The 22,665-nt window shown below is 37.6% G+C and overlaps 2 protein-coding genes across 3 annotated transcripts in view; one reads left to right on the top strand and one right to left on the bottom strand.

The window, feature by feature from the left end:
• The window catches only part of LOC108358635 (TLD domain-containing protein 1), a 214,481-nt gene that overhangs the window by 47,698 nt on the left and 144,118 nt on the right, over positions 1-22,665 (top strand). The window lies entirely within an intron of this gene.
• LOC108358632 (uncharacterized) lies at positions 20,370-22,651 on the bottom strand. 2 transcript variants are annotated; one of them, XM_017610072.1, is made up of 3 exons: positions 22,613-22,651; positions 21,718-22,447; positions 20,370-21,669 (listed from the first exon to the last, which is right to left on the bottom strand). In XM_017610072.1, exons 2-3 carry the CDS (start codon positions 22,403-22,405, stop codon positions 20,711-20,713), a joined length of 1,647 nt encoding a protein of 548 aa, XP_017465561.1. In that variant the 5' UTR covers positions 22,406-22,447; positions 22,613-22,651; the 3' UTR covers positions 20,370-20,710. The 2 variants fall into 2 exon arrangements, with proteins under 2 accessions (XP_017465561.1, XP_017465560.1); XM_017610071.1 differs by lacking the exon at positions 22,613-22,651 and adding an exon at positions 22,470-22,574 and having other exon boundaries at positions 21,718-22,319.

Raw genomic sequence — 22,665 nt, 5'->3', positions numbered from 1 at the left:
TCGTCCACCGGGGTGAACGCCAGTACTCGGCGACGGAGTCTCTCTCCTACCACGAATCCAACACCGAATTTGCGCTCCTTTACGTGGCAACTGTAGTAGACGTCGCAAGGCTTCACGCTTACTTTACCTTGCCCCGTCCATCGCATTTCTTGGATGGCGGTGATGTCAGCCTTTGTCTTCCCGAGGACATCAACCAGCCGGGCAGAGGCAACTTCCCCATTAAGGGTCCGGATATTCCAGGTGCATACCCATGCCGTGGTCGTCATCAGAAAAAGGGGGTCTCATCCGAGGCTGTTTGTTTCTTTTCATTGGGCGGGGTTTTAACGTGGCGAGACCCAAACCCAGCGCACGCGAAGTTTTACGCCTTCTCACTTTAGCTCGCTCCCAAACAGGTGTTTGGTTGCTACCCAGAGGATACGTGGATATAAGTATCCGGACGTTGTGAGCTGCGATTTGAACCGTACGCACAAGAATCGCCTCTGGCCACTCCCAGGTGAATGGCAGTCAAAAGTTTTCCACTTCTGCGCACGGAACCATCCTCCATTAAAGAGACATGTACATATGGATAAGTCTGTACAGTAAAATGAATCGTTATAGGCAGTTAATTTGTTCTTATTAATCTAGTTGTGTTTTAGTTTTACTAGTTTATGTTAACTATGTTTTTAAAAACTTTTACATTGAAAACAAATATTAAAACTCAAAAAAATGTTTGGTAGGTTTTGGTTGGTTATGGTAGGGAATTTTGGTAGGAAAAAAAATTTGTCTGTGGCAACGCTGATCGGTATGCAGTCACCGCCTTGGGGTTATACAGCTTCAAAACTGGCGCACTGGCTAGAGCTGCTTTAAGTTGCTGGAACGCTGCTATTTGTTCATCCTGGAGCACAAACTTCGAGTCTTTCCTGAGTAGATCGGAGAGTGGTTTGGCGATGACAGCGTAGTTCTCGACAAATCTACGGAAGTAGGACGTGAGCCCAAGGAATCTTTGTAGAGACTTCCTATCGTTGGGCAGAGCAAAGTCTCTAATCGCTCTCGTCTTTGTTTCTGATGGCTGTACGCTATTATCGGTAATGATATGCCCTAGAAAATCTACTTTCTTCCGCAAAAACTGACACTTGCTCCACTTGACGTTTAGGCCATTCGCCCCTGCAACCTTCAACACCAGTTCCAGGATCTGGATGCCCTGGACTTCATCCTTGGCGGGAATAATCAGGTCATCCATGTATACCACGACCGTTCCGCTACGTACCAGGTCGCTCAAAACTACAGACACGAACCTCGAGAAAACTGCCGGTGAATTCGATATGCCGAATGGCACGTACAAAAACTCAAATTGTCCGTTGTGTGTCACGAAGGACGTGTAGTTCCTCGAGTCTGCTTCCACCGGAACATGGAAGAATCTATTTAGGAGGTCGAGCGTGGAAAAAACGTTGGCTCCCAGCAGCTGTTCGACAGCGTCATCGATCATCGGCATGGGGAAATTATCGCGAACGATCTTTTCGTTTAAACGCCTGTAGTTGCAACAGAGGCGTTTGCTCCCATCTTTCTTGGCTACGAGAACGACCGATGATGCGTTGTTTGAGTTGCTCGGCTGTATAATGCCCTCTTCCAACCTGCTGCTACCTGGTCCTCAACTATTTTACGATCCGCATATGACAAACGCCTTGGTCGTTCAAATACTGGAACATCGTTCGTCAACAGGATCTTCATCTCCACCGGTGATACGGAGATCTTGACTGGCTTGTAGGCTGCTATCAAACTCCGTACCCTGTCTGCTCGCTTCTTACTTAGATGCAGAAGATCCACTTCGTATTCTGCATCCTGTTCCGTTCCTGCCGGCACACACATGTTTCCAAACGCCGCTTGCAGCTCGCTGATGTGACTCGTAGGTCTCTCTTCGCGAATTTTCACACATTCCGCACCTCGCTCGCATACTCTTGCCTAGCCTGGAGTCGCATGCTCCTGTGGTGATCTCACGACCCGACCACACTTCCCCGCGTTCGAACCGTGTCCACTGACACCACCTCGCATCTCCTCATGCCCACGCTCAACTCTAGCCGCATCTGCCTGTCTAGCACTCTCTCGGAGTCTCCTAGCTGCGTCTTCATCGCTTTGCAGATGAAGTCCAAATCCTCGCTGATCGAGTCTCCAAGACCCTCCTTTACCTGCCTACTGGCTACAACCTCACGCGCCACTGCACCTTCGCATGGATCTGCTCCGTCTGTCCTGCACCAGCGTAATTGCCGCTGGACTCTGTCGCCTTACTCTTAAACACGACGCCGTCTTTGCTCACGATGAGGTCGACTTGCTTCAGGACGTCATTTCCAATCACCATGGAGTAGGTTAGATCTCGCTGCTTCGTCACATGGAATGTGATGTCCACCACGATACCATCGATGCGCATGGGTAAACTAAAACAACCGATTGTGGTCAGCGCGCTGTTCCCTATGCCCACCAATATACGCTTCTCTTCTCTTAATTCGACACCGAGGCCTAGCATCACCAACGTGTCGTTACGCATTAACGAAAGGTCCGACCCCATGTCAATCAATGCCGAGACTGTTCGGTTAGCTAACTCAAAAAATATATCTTTAAAAATCAGACCGCTTTTATTCACCGCCATCATGTTAGCGGCGCTCTCTTGTTTCGCCCCGTTCCCAGCATTTTTTCATTCGTCGGCGCGGTTATAACGGTGAATAACGTATTTAAATTACATGAAATTGCTTTGCTCTAAACAAACAACAAACTTATTGACTTAGCTGAGCTACGTATGGTTCTTCTCCCTCGCCGCTGTCTAATTACTCGCTGTACTTCGCTTGTTAACGTCCCTCGTTGACGATGCTACCTGGCTCTGGCACCGTTTCACTGTCGCGTTAAACGCCGCTATGTACGCCGCTTCGATGCGTGCGTTTGCTGCACCCGTCCCTCGTTGACGGTGCTACCTGGCTCTGGCACCGTTTCACTGTCGTGTTACAACATGGTTATATACGCCGTTTAGGTGCGTGCACTTGTCACTGCGCGCACGCTGCTTTTGCGCACACTTGGCTATTGCGCGTATTTTGATGTTGCGCGCACGTCGCTTATGCGCTTTGCTGCTACGCGCACTTGGCTGCCGCGTGCACGCTGGCTGCTGCGTACTGTTCACTTTTGCGCACGCTTGCCGCTGCGCACACTTACTGCTGCACGCACTTAGCTGCAGCGCACACTTTATTGTGGACTTCACTGCTGCGCGCACTTTGTTTCTGCGCACACTTCACTGCTGCGCGCACTTTACTGCTGCGCGCGCTTTGTTGCTGCGCACACTCGCTGCCACGTGCGCTTCAGTGCTTAACGGGCCCAGCGGTACCCTCGATTGCTGCTACAGCTTGATGGCTGTACCCGGAGCAATGCGCAATATAGCAACTGTATCTTAGGTAACGGTCTGCGAATGGCGTGGTACAGTTTTGCTATATACGCGTCGAAAAGGGAGATTTTTATGGCTGAAATCGCCCCACACTCGCACACGGCCGAATTCCGCTTAAACGCGTCGCACACGCACGTTGCCTGCAGGCGTTTACTATAACACCGGTTTTTTATTGAAGTTCAATTTTAGAACGCACTATGCATGTACTCGTTGGTTTGGTCGAGTTAAAATTTTTCACGCAACCGAACTTAACCGTTTGTTAGCGTTACTTCGCGAATAGCGGTTTGTGTGGCGTGGCTAGCTCAAATCGGCGTTACTTTTTCCAGCTATAATTTTTGCAAAATATTTTCTTGCATAGGTTTTTTTTTTCGTTTATAAATTTGATTTTGTGATCGCAGGTATCAACTTGTGGTTTGAAATTATTAAGTTTTAATTTTCGGCACCGGCTAGCTTATCGCGCACACACACACAAGAAACATACATACATATGTATGCACACGCACAAAAATTTTCGCAAAACACAGTTCTTTCACATTCACGGAGTGTATTTTATCCCACTTCACGACACCACTTGTAGAAAAACAATTTTTAAATTGTTAGTTTCATAGTCTTTATTACGCACAGATATACATATAATTTAATACACAATTATGTGTGAGGATTAATATTCGCGAACTACGCTTGAAGGCGGTTGATTTTACAATGATTATTCTAACGGGTTGTTCATCTTGTCGAAGTCTAGTTTGGGGTGTGTTCAGTGCGGTCCGATCGTTCATTTCGTAGTCTGGTGCGCATGGTTGCATTCGTCCACAATGGTTTGCCTGTCAGGTCCGTTCCTGTAGTCCGTCGTCCCAATCCCACATCTATATGGTGGTAAGAATTTCCTAAAAAGAAACGATGAAACAGGAACAGTCGTGCGAAAACCCAGGTCAATAATATCTGCTGGAAGTGCTGGTTTAAATATACTGCTTTGCTTTTTCCTTGGCTAAATAGATACTTTCAAATTATAATTCACATGAATTATATATCCACTGAGAAACCCCGGTTGGCATGGCATCAAACTTTATATTTTTAAATAACTATGCGCACACCGAAACAATTCGCGGCGATGGCAAAACTGAAACTGAGACAAACAAGTATGGGCATGCCATAGTCAGTGTTGCCGCCGCTCAAAGAACTTTCTAAAAAAAGATCAGACGAAAAAGTTACCAAATGTAAGGAAAAATAACCAACTTTTTTCTTGGATTAACAATTTAGGTCATCACAAATTCTTTTTTATAATACGTATAGAAAAAGTTTAAAACCAAAGAAAATAAATTTTTATTTGCATTTTTAAAAGTAAATTATTTTAAGGCTGTAATATGTAAATACATATTTTATAAAATCAGTTTTCCCTTATTAGATGCATATGTATGAATGTTAATATCTTCGTAAACATTACCAGACTCTAAATTACGTTCTTAAATAAGTACATAGGTACACAGTTTCCAACTTCTTTGTAAGAATCAATGAAATACCTAATCAGCGTGAACAACCACATTGTATATATTTTAAGATTAAGGTTAAACAATTAAAAATTGGTCTTATTGAACTACATCGTCGCTCAGTGCGAAATTCCTCGTATACGCCAAACGTAGTACCGCGTATACGATGGTAAATAAATTTTACAAAAGCGCAAAAAACCGATTTTTTCAAAACTGTGGAATGGTATTTTCACTGAACCTACTTGCTATAAGATTATTATTATTAATCTTAACTTAAATTAATAAAGTAAGCAGTCATGGAAAAAGAACAACCAAATCCCGTTTTTATTGTACATACATGACGTGGTATTGGATTCCGTATATAAGAGGTATTTATATATGTACTATCTAAGTATGTATTCATTTGAAGTAGGCTTTAGCCGACCATGTATATTATGCATTCTGTATATTATAAAACAAATCCATACATATGTAAGTAATATTAATACATTCATTCCAAATATTCGTACTTGGTTTCACTGCTGGGGCTGCCACTGCTGCTGCTACTCTCCTCAACCTCGACAGGTGTAGCTGGCCTATGTCAATTAAAAACTAATGTATATATTGAATAATAACCAAAACGGGAAAGATCTTAACAACTTCACAGGCAAGAAAGAAATAACCAAAATTGGTTAAAAGTAATCAAAACGGCAACACTGGTCATAGCACACACTTTTCTTTCTCTACCTAGCGCAGTGATCGACATGCCACAGCTTCAGCGTTGCCATTTTAGCCGTTTTCCGGCTAGATTTAGCCGGTATTGCTAGCAACTAGCCGGAGAAAATTCGATCTAGCCGGCAGCCGATTTGTTAGCCGGTTTGTAAAAAAAAGTTAGCCGTTTTTAGCCGATTTTACTATTTGCCTAATTTTCAGGTGCAAAAAGTAAACAAGTTGTTCGAAAGCAATAATGCAGACCCAATGAAGATTTTTAATGAACTCAATGTTTTACTTTCGCATCTATGCTCCCTAGTGGTTATTAGCGCGGACACATTTGATCCTATATGCTCCCCGTTGGAACCATACCTTGCTCCATTTCCTCAGTTTTATCACAGTTTTGAAGAGTATTTAAAAACAAAAGTAAGCACAAACGCTTTTGACCACGAAGCCGAGAAAATAATTCGAGAAAATGGTCGCTATTTTATTATCACTTTAATAAAGGAATTACGCCAACGCCTCCCTACAAATATTGCCACACTAAAAAAAATTGACTTTTTTCGGTTGGAAATGCATTAAGAGTAATTAAACCAAAAGTATTTGTTCAACTACAGCAACAAAAACACAAATATAATGCCGACGAAATAACATCCATAGAAATGCAATGGCAACGGTTAACGTTACATACCTGGAGTAATTTAGACTCAACTGTACAATTTTGGGCCGAAGTTTATCATTTACGAAATGCCCTAGGAGAAAACCCTTTTTCTGACCTTTCCAACCTAGTTTTTAGTTTTCTTGTTTTGCCTATAAGTAATGCAGAAGTAGAGCGAATATTTAGTTCAATGAATATAATAAAAACTAAGCAAAGAAATCCAATGTGCGTTAAAACGTTAAACGCTATTTTATATATAAGATACGGTTTAAAACGTGAAGAAAAATGCTGCCATAATTTTACTGTAGATGACGATCTCTTAAAATTAATGAATTCAGGTGATATATACAATAGTGATTCATTTGATGATGAGGAATATACACTCGATATAAATTAATGGTGTTAACTAGTCTTTCGTTTCTTGCGATTTATTTAAATAAAGCATGTGAATTTTCACTAAAACATTTTAGCCGTTTTTAGCCGCTTTTTTTTGCCAATCTAGCCGGTCGGCCCAAAAAGTTCTGGCAACACTGCACAGCTTACTGAGCGCTCTGTGACCAAACGCGTGTTTCACCCATATACGAACAGCGGTAGCGCAGCAATGATTTCCACGCACACAGTCTCATCCATTGAATCGTTTTTATGCAATGGTCGGCATACTAGCGCATTCAAACGATTCAATAAGTGGGACTGTGTGCATTGCTCAGCTGGCGCTATTCGTATGTGAAACACACATGTGCTCAGAGAGCGCTCAGCATTATTTAGGGGTGGCTCACAAGCATAAATATGTTCCGCTCTCAAACCAAATCGTGGTTGCCTCAACTAAGATTTGGTAACTATGACTAAACCATGTGTTGAAAGAAAGCTTATCTCTATTAGCAGAGCTTAATGACATCCTTTTATGAACCATACGTTAAGTTGAATGGAATTTGTAGAAGTATGCTTCAAAAAAATATGTATTAACCAAACCCATCAACTAAATTAACGATTTGGTACACCCTAGATAAATATTAGAAGCTTTAATATATTTAGTTATAATTACCAACCCATGGTAATAGTTCCCAATCCTTGGTAACAATTTCCAAATGTTGTCAAAATTCGGGAACTAAATATCTTTAGTTGTTGAATCTAATCCTTTTTCTCAGTGTACTAAGTTCACAAGATATCGGACCGTAATATTTTTTGATAGACTTCTTTCGCCCTTAGTAACACTCAAGGATATATATTTTTTCTCAGTCATAAGATTTTCATGTAGTAAACTCCACAATTTTTTGCCACTTTTCTTGAGGTCCCGGCTGTACGCAGTAGATCTATTATTTACATTTATGTTTCCTGATTAACCATACTATTTACTTGTGATCCCTTTTTGAATAAATTACAATACAGGAAAAGTCATCTGACTTCCAACTAAGTAAAAGATAACTGTAAAATGCAAAACTGAGAGTGAGTGCAAAACTAACATTTGCCTTAATTTACATTTTTGTCTGCTTGTTTTATTATTGTTGTTGGATTGACTTCAAAACGTTATGAGAGAGGGAGTAGGGGTGTACCAATAAGAATATACAACAAAAGTATAAAAGTCGTTAGAACTTGGAAAGATAGCGGCGGCTGAAATAAAAGGTGTTACACCATGTTACAGTTTTGCTCGTCACTGTATATTGTAACAATTGAGTTGTACCGAGCCCTACAAAGGAATTTATATTGCATAAAGTTTATTATGAACTTATTGAAGAGTTAAAATACAAATTTATTAGTTACCGTAATTGCATGCAAATTTTAAAATGTGACTTCGTCTTTACACCAAAATCGTAATTTTTTTATTATTTTTAACCGACTTCAAAAAAAGGAGGAGGTTATCTATTCGTCGGAATACTTTTTTTTATGTACATATGTTAACGCATATCCGATTTCGATAATTCTTTTTGAAAGGAAAGGTGGGTTTTGGGGTTCAAATCCCCCTAAAGATAATAACCTGAAATAGAAACTGTATCCTTAAGCCAGCTCTGAAAAAAAAATCACAATAAAATTTTTTTATTAAAAAGCACTTTGCTTTTGCTGTAAATTTTCTTGAAGAAATAAATATACGAGCATTTTTTTCTTGAGAGATGCAAACCATGATACAAAAAAGAAGGTAGTTTCATTACTACTATTTTTTGATTATAAAGCCGATTTTTGACATTTCTCCAGATGTAAACATTAAGCATAGCTTTGCCACATTAAAATTTTTTGAGAGGGGAAATTTTCTTTTAAATATTTGGGTTTTAATAAAGAGTAAAATTTACATAAAAAATAGCAAGTTGATGTGGTCGATAATCAAATTTGAATGTTTTTTTCAAGAGATTAAAAGATCCTTTGAATAATATCGATGTGCAGAGATGAAGAAATAAAATAAAATCCAGTTTTGAAACATTTATTTATAAAATTATTTTTTTCATTTTATTTTAAACAAAATAAATATATTTACATAACAAAACTCTTTTTTTTTAATAGTCTGAAAAAGACGCATTGTTAGATTTTTCGTCATTAAAGCATAGTCCGAAAAGAGGGTTTGGAGAAGGTTGAATGGTCTCATATCCCCCACAATTAAAGGAGCCAAAATTCAGAATTCTCCTGAAGGGAAGTATCTAGAAGTAATTCTGTATACAAAACTATCGTGGAAATCTAATGTGGAACACAAAACCTCTAAGGAATTGACAGCATTTTGGCAATGTAAACCGGTGTGGTGGAGCAGATTCTCAATCAAGATCGTGGGAAGTCTGCTTGCAAAACTCAAAGAACTACTGCCGTGTGCTGTACGGAAGCGTTCTCTACAATACGTGGCGCTGCTCTGGATGCACTGCTGCACTTACCGTCACTTTGTCTCTTCCTTAAAGGCCACCTGCAGACTAGAAAGAAACGGATGCCGGTATAGCACTGAGTGGGGCGAGGCGGAAATTGTTAGCGGCAGTGATCCGAGCACTTGTGTCTCTTCAATGCCACAGAATAGTACGCCACCACTACCGTTGTTTTAGAGATTCTATAATGTTGAGTTCCCTGAGGCTGAACGCTGGTTTGATACCAGCAGACTCATACATAATCGAATCTTCACTGATGACTCTAAAACTGACTCTGTGTCAGGATCTGCGGTCTTTATTAGAGTTAATGGGGATAAGACTAACTTTTCTCTTGGGAAGTATGCTTCGGCCTTCCAGGCTGAGGTATTTGCAATCCTCAAGGCCGTGGACTACGTGGTGGAAAATAGGTGGAGGGGAATGAGTTTACATGTCTGCGGTGACAGACAAGCTGCACTTAAGGCATTGGTCTGCCCTCTAACTACTTACTTCTGCAAGAATGTGTAGGCGGCAACCCCTAACTACTTTTATACACATTATATTATCAGCTCTCTGAATGTCCAAATGTTAGACTATAAGTTCAGTTGTCAAAACTCTCATGAGATGATATCAAATAAAAAGTTATTCGTTAGGAACGCGCTAGCGAACCGTAAACCACATGTATAAAGAGTCCCTTGTCAAACAGTCAATAAAACCATTTCGCGAAATTTCTAAAATGATGCCGTCAAATTTGCCCACTCCAAGCCCACTGGCTGTTGCTGAAAATTTGGCTGATAATTGGTAAAAGTTTAAGCAAAACTTTATTATATATGGCGCAGCAACTGGATTATTGAAATTGGAGCAGGAGGCACAAGTGGCAGTTTTCAAGTTATTGGTTGGAGAAGGTGGAATTGAAATTTTTAATGTTTTAAATATCACCGAAAACGAGGCGAAATCTTTGGATGTAGTTTTAAAAAAGTTTGATGAATACTGCATTCCAAAGAAAAATGTGGTCTTTGAACGTTTTGTGTTCAATTCAAGGCAGCAGAAAGATGTCGAGTCATTCGAGCTATTTGTGAAGGACCTGCGACAATTGGTGAAATCGTGTGACTACGGTGCGGCGGAGGACTCCATTTTGAGAGATCGAGTCGTAGTGGGACTGCATGACAAAAAACTGCAAGAAAAGTTGCTAGCAGATCGAGAATTGTCACTGGAGAAGTCTACTGAAATTTGTACGTTGTTCGAGCTTAACAAAGAGCATACCAAAGAGCACAAAATAGTTATACTAAAGCTAGGGCCAAGTATGATAATCATAAAAATAGTACTCAAAATAAGCAATCACAGTATGACAAAAAGCTTGAGAATTGTAAAAAATAAGTGTCCTGCTTTTAATAAAATATGCTTTAATTGCAAAAGGCCCAACCATTTTCGGGCCGTGTGTAGGTATCGCAATCACAAAAAAGTTAATGCCGTTAATTTTGGTGACAGTTATTCTTCACATGACGACCGTGGCTCTATAGAGGGCGAACATATTTATTAGTCAGATCTTGTTCCTGCTGTTGGTGGTGGAGTGAGAACGTGGTATAGCGATATAAAGGTAGAGGGTAAAAGTATTCGATTTAAGGCCTGCTCAAACAGGCGCGGTGCGGCACGGTGCGTTATAATCCCGTACGATATGCGGTATCAAATACCATGGCGGTATATGGGAGCACTCAAACAGACGCGGTATTGGAAGTGCGGTACACCGCGGTACAGAACTCTACCGCAGCATGCAACGTTCACCGCGCGGTTTAAGAAGATATATCGTAAGCAGAGTTGCAATTTAGAGCTAGAGTTCTACCACATATTTTATCTACAAAAGTGCTACAGATTATAAATTCTACCTTTTTCATTATAAAAAACGTGAGTTTAAAGTGCTCGTACTACATTTGTTGGCATAAATGTGATATTCTTTGATTTTATTTCTCACAAAGTAAATAAAATAAAGTTGAACTTTTTCGTTTGTTTGAAAAATGTTTTTCAAATCTGGCAATGTTGCTCAGAAATATGAACGGTAAATTTACTGGAATTTAAAATTCTTTCGCAAAAGGTACATAATGGAGCGCAGATATGGAAATATTTATAAAATCTTTCTTCGTGGTTACGCAGTTGGGGCATCAGGCTGGAAAATTCACCACCTTCTTTTCTTCTCAAATTTATTTCGTGAACCCATCTTCTTTTTCTTAAACATATACATAAATTAAGAACTTTGCAGGATAAAACAAAGATGTAGGCATATTCATATCTTCTGTTTTCTTCGTCGAGAAGTGCTGCTAATAGCAATAATTCGTCCTCAGAGCTTGAGCTGTCCATCGCGAAAATCAGATTTATAATATATGTATAAATTTAGAAGGAGGAATGCGTAGAGTGCCGTCACATGGCAACAATGTTTCGTGCTATACCGCACCGCGCCTGTTTGAGTGCCTTTGCGTATATCGTTACCGCGTATCGTACGGGATTATACCGCGCTGTACCGAGCCGCGCCTGTTTGAGCAGGCCTTTAAGCTACACACAGGTGCGGACGAGAATATTCTCTTCGAAAAAAACATCAGGCACGTGGGTTTGCTTCACAAAATGAAGAAAACAAATGTGTCATTGAAAGTTTTTGGTGGATATGAGATTGAAGTTAGAGGAGAGATAAAATTGACTTGTGCAGCTAATAATATCGTAAAATCGTATAAATTTATTGTTGTCAGAGAAAACCCAGGAATAATACCATTATTAGGAAGGGCAGCATGTGAAGAACTCAACTTCATTAAGCGGGTTGCTGAAATTAAAAATAGCACAAGTTTGGAGGAAACAATAGTGAATTGTGATGTGTTGAAAAATAATAAAAACGTATTTTCTGGTGTCGGAAAATTTCCAGAAGCCTATTCATTAAAGTTAACAAAGAATGTGCAACCTATCGCTAGACCAGATCGCAGGGTTGCACAAAAGTTAATGCAGCCTTTAAAAGATGAGCTAAATCGCCTCGAAAAAACTAAAATCATTAAAAAAGTACAGGAGCCGGTTGAATGGACTTCAAATATTGTCATTGTCGAAAAACCAAACAATACAATTAGAATTTGTCTTGATCCTAAAGATTTAAATAGTTCATTAGTTTTAGAGCAGTTTAACATTCAAACTTTAGAAGAACTTAGATCAAAACTTGTAGGCGTGACAGTTTTTTCGGTGCTGAACCTAAAGGATGGGTTTTTTCATATCGTTTTGGATGAAAAGTCTAGTTATATTTGTACTTTGAGTACGCCTGTTGGACTTTATCGGTATTTAAGACTTCCTTTTGGTTTAAAACCTGCGCCGATGATATTTCAGAGGTATACTAATAAATTTTTTGGAAATATAAATCGAGTTTTTATTTATTTTGACGATCTCCTAATTTTTGCAAGTTCCTTAGAGGAACACGATAAAATACTTAAAGAAGTTATGCATATAGCCTTGACAAATAATATTAAATTTAATAAGGACAAGCATCAATTCAGATTGCCAAAAGTAAAGTACATGGGATTTACACTTTCGAAGGACGGTTTATCCGTTAATGAATCCAGAGTTGTATCTATTTTAAAGTTAAAAAATCCTGACTCTGAAGAAGAATTACAAAAAATATTAGGAATGGTTAATTATTTACGAGATTTCTTGCCTAATTTAGCAAGAGAAACTGAGCCTCTTCGAGAGTTGTTACGGAAAAATGTTCAATTTATTTGGTGGCAAAAACAATCAGATTGCATTAGTCAAATTAAAAATCTTTTGGTAAATGCAACGGCGTTACAAAATTTTGATCCTTTGAAAAGTAAAGCGATTCAGACGGATGCTAGCTCTTATGGCATCGGAGCTTGTCGTTTACAGAGCAAAATACCAATTTCGTGGGCATCACGAACATTAAGTGACACAGAAAAAAAATAAGGCCTAGTAGAGAAAGAGTTGCTTGCAATTCTATTCGCTTGTAAAAAATTTAATTTCTATATATATGGGCGTGAAATTTTAGTTGAAACAGACCACAAGCCTCTTGTTCCTCTGTTTGCAAAATGTATAAATAAAATTCCGTCGATGAGACTCCAACGTATGAGACTCAAGTTGGAAAAGTATAAGCTAAAGCTTTGCTACGTGCCGGGAAAATACCTACACCTTGCAGACGTAATGTCGCGATACACTGATAAAAAATTCGATAAAACAGAAGAGATAAATTTGGAGGGTTGCATTCACCACATTAATATGTCTGAAGAGAAGCGAAATTTGTTTGAAAAAGAAACTCAAGAGGATATAGAGCTGTCAGAAGTAATAAAATTTTTTAAAGAGGGTTGGCCCAAAGCAAAAAATTTGTCACCTTGTCTAAAATACTTAATTAAACTAAAAAATGAGATTATATGCGAAGGAGGTTTAGTTTTGTTGAGTGAAAAAATTTTGGTTCCCAAAAGCCTGCAAAATGAAGTTCTAAATTGGTTGCATGTGTCTCACTCGGGCAGTGAAAAAATGAAAAAAAGAGCTCGAATGCTTTTTTACTGGGTTTGTATAAACAACGACATAGACAGTTACGTAGCTCAGTGCAAAGTATGTCAGAAGCACTCTTATTTTTCGCAGCTATGTATTTTAAACTTGCGCTTTATTTGAATTGAACAAAAACTGTATACTCAAAATATCTATTTATAGGAAATCTAATTAAAAAGCTATACGAAAGTTTGGACCTTGGATTTATACGGGGTTTGTTAAAGTGTAAACTGCACTTTTATAAACAAATAATTAAAATTATATAATTTTAAGATAAATGGCCAATCTAGTTAACATGTATAAAGTTTTGATAAGCACTTGAAATGTCAAGTTTTAGTACTGAATTCAAATTCTTCATCCGTTCATAATAACTTAAAAAAATTTGTTTGTTAAGAAGTGTATCTTAAAATATTTGCCTTGACATTTATGTTAAAAGTGTAAAATATGTAAATGTACCTACATAAACTTTCCCGTGAATACCATCAAAGCATTGGTCTTGAAGGGAATCTATGTATGCATGCATGCATATGAGCAAATTAAAAAGTTGCAATTTACAGTCGAAAAGTACAGTTTTTGTATAGATTATAGATTATTTCCCAACGCTGTGGGGAACTAAGCAAAATGGCCTAGTGTATTTCACAAATATTCAAATACATAATCCACCCACCGATAATTTTATATATTCATTACAAGATAATTTGTTATCAGTCTGAAATAAAATATTATAAATCGGGAGGGTAAAATGGTATTATGTTATTAATTCAAAAATAAAAAATTTCATTTCACGAAGGGGGGGATCAATCTCCCCAAATCCCCCTGGCTACGCCACTGTTTAACGCTAAAATAATATCTTGGGGGAAAGGTGTAAGAATGTGTAGGCAGCAACCCCTAACTACTGTTATACACATTATATTATCAGCTCTCTGAATGTCCAAATGTTAGACTATAAGTTCAGTTGAAAAACTCTCATGAGATGATATCAATAAAGCACATGGAAAGATACAACTTCCAAACTCTGGGTACCAGTTTAATAGGGGGTACCTCCTATCGTCCATAACTATATTATCTTTCATATCACGAAGCACCGAAATTAAAGCCTTACTGGGGCTAACGTTTGCAAAGCACATCCAAATACTTTTCGGTGATTGGCTTTAGAGTAAACGGATTTAATAACTAATTTTTGCGGTGGGCAACATATTTACCGGTCTTTTGTTTCAAAGAAAAAGTTGGTTGGTTGTTTTTCACATATCGCGATGTATGAATTTCCATTTTTGTTATTGCTCAGTTCGAAGACAAATTTCCTTTTAATAAAATGTAAATTAATAAATGTAAATAATTTTTTCACAATAAATAAATGATTATTGAGAACTAGGTATGGCCATGATGCAAAAAAGAAGGTAGTTTCATTGTCACTTTTCGGGCGCCATATTAACTACCTGACAATTAAGCAGATTGTGTCATTTCGTGCTACCATACCTAATCCTCAATATTATTTAGTGTAAAAAAATATATATTTAGAAAATTAAAAGGAAATTTGTCTTCGATCGGAGCAATAACGAAAATTGAAAGTCATACATCGGCATATTTGAAAACGCAACCAACTGACTCTTTCTTTGAAATAAAAGACCGGGAAATATGATGTCCACCGCAAAAATTAGCTATTATTAAATTAGTTTCTTCTAAATCCAGTCACCGAAAAAGATTTGGATGTGCTTTGCAAAGGTAAGGCTTTAATTTCGGTGCTCCATGCTATGATAGATATTATAGTTATGGACGATAGGAGTTACTGCCGGTTGAACTGGCGCCCAGAGCTTGGAAGTAAGTAGTTAGAGGGCTGCCCAATGCCTTAGGTGCAGTTTGGCTGTCACTGCAAACACCTCAGCCTGGAAGACCGAGGCATACTTGCCCAGAGAAAAGTCCAAGAGAGAGTCAGTTTTGGAGCCATCATTGAAGATTCGATTATGTGTGATTCCGGGCTCAGTGCTGGTATTAAACCAGCATTCAGTCGTAGGGAACTAAACATTAAAGAATCTCTTCAACAAAGGTAAAGGTGGCCAATTATCCTGTGGCATAAAAAAAACACAAGTGTTCAGATCTCTGCCGCTAGCAATTTCCGCCTTGCCCCACTCAGTGTTATACCAGCGTCTGTTTCTTTTTAGTCTGCAGGTGGCCTTTAAAGCTTTCCCTCGTATGAAGACACAAAGTGACGGTAAGTGCAGCAGTGCATCAAGAGAAGCGCCACGTATTGTAGAGAAAGCTTCAGGACAGCACACGGCAGTAGTTGTTTGAAGTTTAGCAAGCAGAATTCCCACGCTCTTGATTGAGAATCTGCTCCACTATACCACTGACGCATAATTATGGGTCTGATCATAGAGGTATAAATCCAGAGGATTCCCTATGGTGACACACCCCACGTTTTGCCAAAGACCTGCTTACATTGTCAAAATACTGCCAATTCTTTAGAGGTTTTGTGTTCCACGTTAGATTTACACGACAGCTTTGTATCCTGAATTACTTCTGGATACTTCACTTCACGTTTAATTGTGAGGCAATGAGCCCATACAACCTTCTCCGAAGCCTGTTTCGGACTATGCTTTAATGACGAAATATGTATCAATACATCTTCTTCGGACTATTAAAAAAGAGTTTTGTTATGTAAATTTATTTATATTGTTTAAAATAAAATGAAAAAAAAGCTTTTTAATAAATAAATGTTTCAAAACTGGATTTTATTTTATTACTTCATCTCTGCACATCGATATTATTCAAAGGATCTTTAAAACGCTTGAGAAAAACATTCAAATTCGATTATCAAACACATGAACTTGCTATTTTTTGTATGTAAATTTTACTCTTTTATTAAATCCCAAATTTTTAAAAGAAAATCCCCCCTCTCAAAAAATTTCAATGTGGCTTAATGTTTGCATCTGGAGAAATGTCAAAAATCTGCTTTCTAATCAAAAAATAGTAGTAATGAAACTACCTTCTTTTTTGTATCATGGGTATGGCAGCACGAAATGTCACAATCTGCTTAATTGTCAGGTAGTTAATATGGCGTCCGAAAAGTGACAATGAAACTACCTTCTTTTTAGTATCATGATGCAAACTGATTTAAGAAATTTTGATAGAACAAAATTGGAAGAAATGGAATTCTTGTGCGTCATTTTTTTCGTTTTTCGTGAGAGCTCTTAAAAGTTTAACTGCGAATGAATGCGAATGCGAATTGTCCTAAAAATATGCAATGCATACTAACTTACTGTTGTTTTTTTACACTTTACAGCCTAAAAGAGTTTACCACTGACACACACAAGGACACAAGGATAATAAAAATGAAAGTTCATTTAATTTTTTCGGTATTCGAAATATTAAAAAAATTAGGCAATCGTGAAAAATCACCATCTCAATCGAAAACCAGAAATTAGAAATCGAGGAAAATGAACATTAAAACTTTTTTCTTTAGTTTTTTGATAACTTTTGAAAGTTGAGCGCATCTTGTGTTTCTATTAAACAAGTAATTTTGAAATTACGGGACGACCCTTGAGGATGTGAAATCCGTTCACGTGGTCCCCCTTTTTCGAAGTCGGTTACAAATGTTTGAGTTCTTTGCTAATTTTATGTAACAAAGTATAAACCCCTCCCAAAATATATTCCTGGGTGCGCTTCTGGTCCCATCCTAATTTCTCTTAGATCCGAGAGAATCCGATCTTAAAGTTTTACATGAGAATTGAAGTCGGTTTTGTTTTTTGCTAAAAAATATTTTCGCGTTTTAAATTTTTTCTATTTAATTGATGAATCATGAATGTCAGTAAAAGTGACGATACGGCCATCGTCAGCCATGTTACTGATGCGCNCAAAGTATAAACCCCTCCCAAAATATATTCCTGGGTGCGCTTCTGGTCCCATCCTAATTTCTCTTAGATCCGAGAGAATCCGATCTTAAAGTTTTACATGAGAATTGAAGTCGGTTTTGTTTTTTGCTAAAAAATATTTTCGCGTTTTAAATTTTTTCTATTTAATTGATGAATATTCCGTCCTATGTTGAATATCGTCATCGTCAGTAAAAGTGACGATACGGCCATCGTCAGCCATGTTACTGATGCGCTGACGATCGTCGACGATGAAGACGACGATATTCAGCATAGGCCTGCTAAAAGTGTGAACTCGCCTTGCCACTGATCTTCAATTATGGCATTGGCTAATCATCCGTCACGCTTCAAAAAATGTCGCGGTTTCTTGCTAATTTCAATTACTCGCTGACCAATATTAAAGTGGCTGGCAAAAATATGGAAAGGTAACAAAACTTTAATCATAGCATTTAGCACATGAAAATAATATTAGATACTGATACTGATGTATCAATTTTGCCGCTACTCGACCAATCTCCTGCAATGGTAAATGATGTAGACATAATTGAATTTCAATTTCGCAATTTCAGGCTGAGAAGGTAACTTCAAAAACTATACCAATATAGAACGTTTTTGGGATCAAGTAAGTTTGATTAAAAATGGATTGGGTGAAGCGGACTTTGGAGAATTGTGTGATTTTGTTCATAACATTTTTAGTCTGCCTCATAGTTCCGCAGCAGCTGAGCGCAAATTTTTTGATTTAGCATTAATAAAAACAAAATTAAGAAACAAATTATAACTTAAAACATATTTTTGGTACACTTGCAGGCTGGTGTGATCTATTATTTAATGGTGCAAATAAAACACTTATTCCACCTTCGTTGCCCAACGTTTCGCTGAAATTTCCAGCATCCTCAGGGGCGACTATGTTTATTAAATCCAACAAAGAAATACAAGGAAAAAAGCCAAAAGATGTTAAAATGAATAATACAAGTTGGCATACATGTGTTTGTAAAAACAAAGACAACAATTATGGACTAATGCAAAGAACATATACTCACAATAATATTAAACATTTGCTTTAAACTTAATATTAATACATATACACATAATCAGTACCACTCTCTATGGTAGNCTTTAATGACGAAATATGTATCAATACATCTTCTTCGGACTATTAAAAAAGAGTTTTGTTATGTAAATTTATTTATATTGTTTAAAATAAAATGAAAAAAAAGCTTTTTAATAAATAAATGTTTCAAAACTGGATTTTATTTTATTACTTCATCTCTGCACATCGATATTATTCAAAGGATCTTTAAAACGCTTGAGAAAAACATTCAAATTCGATTATCAAACACATGAACTTGCTATTTTTTGTATGTAAATTTTACTCTTTTATTAAATCCCAAATTTTTAAAAGAAAATCCCCCCTCTCAAAAAATTTCAATGTGGCTTAATGTTTGCATCTGGAGAAATGTCAAAAATCTGCTTTCTAATCAAAAAATAGTAGTAATGAAACTACCTTCTTTTTTGTATCATGGGTATGGCAGCACGAAATGTCACAATCTGCTTAATTGTCAGGTAGTTAATATGGCATCCGAAAAGTGACAATGAAACTACCTTCTTTTTAGTATCATGATGCAAACTGATTTAAGAAATTTTGATAGAACAAAATTGGAAGAAATGGAATTCTTGTGCGTCATTTTTTTCGTTTTTCGTGAGAGCTCTTAAAAGTTTAACTGCGAATGAAACCATTGTCCTAAAAATATGCAATGCATACTAACTTACTGTTGTTTTTTTACACTTTACAGCCTAAAAGAGTTTACCACTGACACACACAAGGACACAAGGATAATAAAAATGAAAGTTCATTTAATTTTTTCGGTATTCGAAATATTAAAAAAATTAGGCAATCGTGAAAAGTCACCATCTCAATCGAAAACCAGAAATTAGAAATCGAGGAAAATGAACATTAAAACTTTTTTCTTTAGTTTTTTGATAACTTTTGAAAGTTGAGCGCATCTTGTGTTTCTATTAAACAAGTAATTTTGAAATTACGGGACGACCCTTGAGGATGTGAAATCCGTTCACGTGGTCCCCCTTTTTCGAAGTCGGTTACAAATGTTTGAGTTCTTTGCTAATTTTATGTAACAAAGTATAAACCCCTCCCAAAATATATTCCTGGGTGCGCTTCTGGTCCCATCCTAATTTCTCTTAGATCCGAGAGAATCCGATCTTAAAGTTTTACATGAGAATTGAAGTCGGTTTTGTTTTTTGCTAAAAAATATTTTCGCGTTTTAAATTTTTTCTATTTAATTGATGAATATTCCGTCCTATGTTGAATATCGTCATCGTCAGTAAAAGTGACGATACGGCCATCGTCAGCCATGTTACTGATGCGCTGACGATCGTCGACGATGAAGACGACGATATTCAGCATAGGCCTGCTAAAAGTGTGAACTCGCCTTGCCACTGATCTTCAATTATGGCATTGGCTAATCATCCGTCACGCTTCAAAAAATGTCGCGGTTTCTTGCTAATTTCAATTACTCGCTGACCAATATTAAAGTGGCTGGCAAAAATATGGAAAGGTAACAAAACTTTAATCATAGCATTTAGCACATGAAAATAATATTAGATACTGATACTGATGTATCAATTTTGCCGCTACTCGACCAATCTCCTGCAATGGTAAATGATGTAGACATAATTGAATTTCAATTTCGCAATTTCAGGCTGAGAAGGTAACTTCAAAAACTATACCAATATAGAACGTTTTTGGGATCAAGTAAGTTTGATTAAAAATGGATTGGGTGAAGCGGACTTTGGAGAATTGTGTGATTTTGTTCATAACATTTTTAGTCTGCCTCATAGTTCCGCAGCAGCTGAGCGCAAATTTTTTGATTTAGCATTAATAAAAACAAAATTAAGAAACAAATTATAACTTAAAACATATTTTTGGTACACTTGCAGGCTGGTGTGATCTATTATTTAATGGTGCAAATAAAACACTTATTCCACCTTCGTTGCCCAACGTTTCGCTGAAATTTCCAGCATCCTCAGGGGCGACTATGTTTTTTAAATCCAACAAAGAAATACAAGGAAAAAAACCAAAAGATGTTAAAATGAATAATACAAGTTGGCATACATGTGTTTGTAAAAACAAAGACAACAATTATGGACTAATGCAAAGAACATATACTCACAATAATATTAAACATTTGCTTTAAACTTAATATTAATACATATACACATAATCAGTACCACTCTCTATGGTAGTCTTGTCATTACTAAATTGTTTATTTTGATATGCATAACATGTAGGCGGCCGCGATGTTGTCCGTATCTTCTTTTTTGTTGATCGTATTCTCCCTTTTTTCTAATATTCTTAAGCTTTCCAAAGTGTATCTCGTCATTTCCCTCTTTTCCTTGTCAATAATCCTAGTGTTAGTGAAATCAGCTGTGTGGCCGCTGTTTAATATGTGCTGTGATAGGGCTGTGCTGTGTTTTTCTTTCCGTATATCTGTTTGTTCGGCTATGCGAACACCTAATGCGCGTTTTGTTGTCCCTATGTACACTTTACCACAGTTTTCGTTCTCTTTGCCCTTACATTTTATTTCATAAACAACGTTGTTTTGTTGCTGTATGTCTAGTGGGCTTTTTGTTCTTGTGTAGATTCTAGCTAACGTGTTATTTGTTTTGTAGGCGAGAGTTATGTTTTGTTCCTTTAATGTGCTGTGATCAAAGTTTTCGCTTAGCTTGGGGATGTAAGTGACGCTGTAGTACTTCTTTGGTGTATTTGCTGTTGCTGTGGTCGGCGTTTTATTTTGCTGATTTCCTATTCGCATTGTTTCTTGTTTTATTAGTTCGCGTATCAGGTGATTGGGATAATTGTTGCTTTTCAAAATGCTGTGTATTTTCTCGATGTTGACTTCGTGAAATTTTTGGTCGCTTATCGTCAGTATTTTGTGTGTAAGATTTTTCGCGGTGCTGATTTTATTTTTTCTTGGTTGGGAGGAGAGATAATTGATCAGGCGTCCAGACGACGTTGGTTTCGAGTACCAGTTTAGAACAATATTGTTGTTGTTTTTGTGTATACGGACATCAAGGAAAGGTATGCTCGCGTTTTCTTCCATTTCCATGGTAAACTGAAGTTTTGGGTGGTATTTGTTTAGCGTCTCTAGAATTGTATTCACGTCGTTGCGGTTTGTTATTGCAAAAATATCGTCTACATATTTGTTGATAAACTTGATGTCAANTATTGCAAAAATATCGTCTACATATTTGTCGATAAACTTGATGCCAATGTTGAAGTGTTGTTTCAGCTCCGAGATGGTGTTGTCCAGAAGGTCGTCCATAATGATGTCGGCAATTGTCGGTGAGAGGGGGTTGCCCATTGGCATTCCAAATGTTTGGGTGTATAGTTTGTTATTGCACATGAAGTAGTTATTATCTTTAAGGCAGAAGTCAAGAATTTGTTGGAATTTGTGTTTTGGAATGCTGGTTGTCCGTTGTATCTGGTCCCACTTTTTCATAATAATTTTTGTGGCTAACATTGTCGGTATATTCGTAAACAAGGAGATGACATCGAACGACACTAAAACATCTTCATCACATACACTTATATTCGTTAATCTCTCTTTCAAATTAAACGCATTCTTCACATTGTATCTCTCTGAAATCAATGGCTTGAGTATTTCTCCGACATATTTGGATAACTTGTAACAGGGGACCATGACTGACGAAGCAATGGGGCGTAAAGGAACTTGCAGTTCGTGAATTTTCGGCAGGCCATATAGCCTTGGCGCTGCAGCTGCGGTGCTGGTGAGAAGCTGCTTTTCCCTTTTGTTTATGTGTTTGGCTTTGTAGAGCTCATCAACTATTTTATTGTTTATTCTCTGCAGAGTGCTCGTTGGGTCTGTTCTTGAAGTTTTGTATGTGTTTTTGTCTTCTAGTAATTTGTTTATCTTTTCAATGTATTCCGATTCGTACATTGCTACTGTCTTATTGCCCTTGTCAGCATCTGTTATAACAATGTTTTTGTGGGATCTCAGAAACGCNCTCTGCAGAGTGCTCGTTGGGTCTGTTCTTGAAGTTTTGTATGTGTTTTTGTCTTCTAGTAATTTGTTTATCTTTTCAATGTATTCCGTTTCGTACATTGCTACTGTCCTATTGCCCTTGTCAGCATCTGTTATAACAATGTTTTTGTGGGATCTCAGAAACGCCTTTGTTTGGTTAAATGCAGCTAAAATGA

This window comes from Rhagoletis zephyria, unplaced genomic scaffold (assembly GCF_001687245.7).
Source record: "Rhagoletis zephyria isolate East Lansing unplaced genomic scaffold, Rhagoletis_zephyria_1.1 Rzeph_scaffold_00279, whole genome shotgun sequence".
In the NCBI taxonomy this organism is placed as follows: Eukaryota; Metazoa; Arthropoda; class Insecta; order Diptera; family Tephritidae; genus Rhagoletis; species Rhagoletis zephyria.
This window is presented reverse-complemented; position numbering and strand designations above follow the sequence as displayed.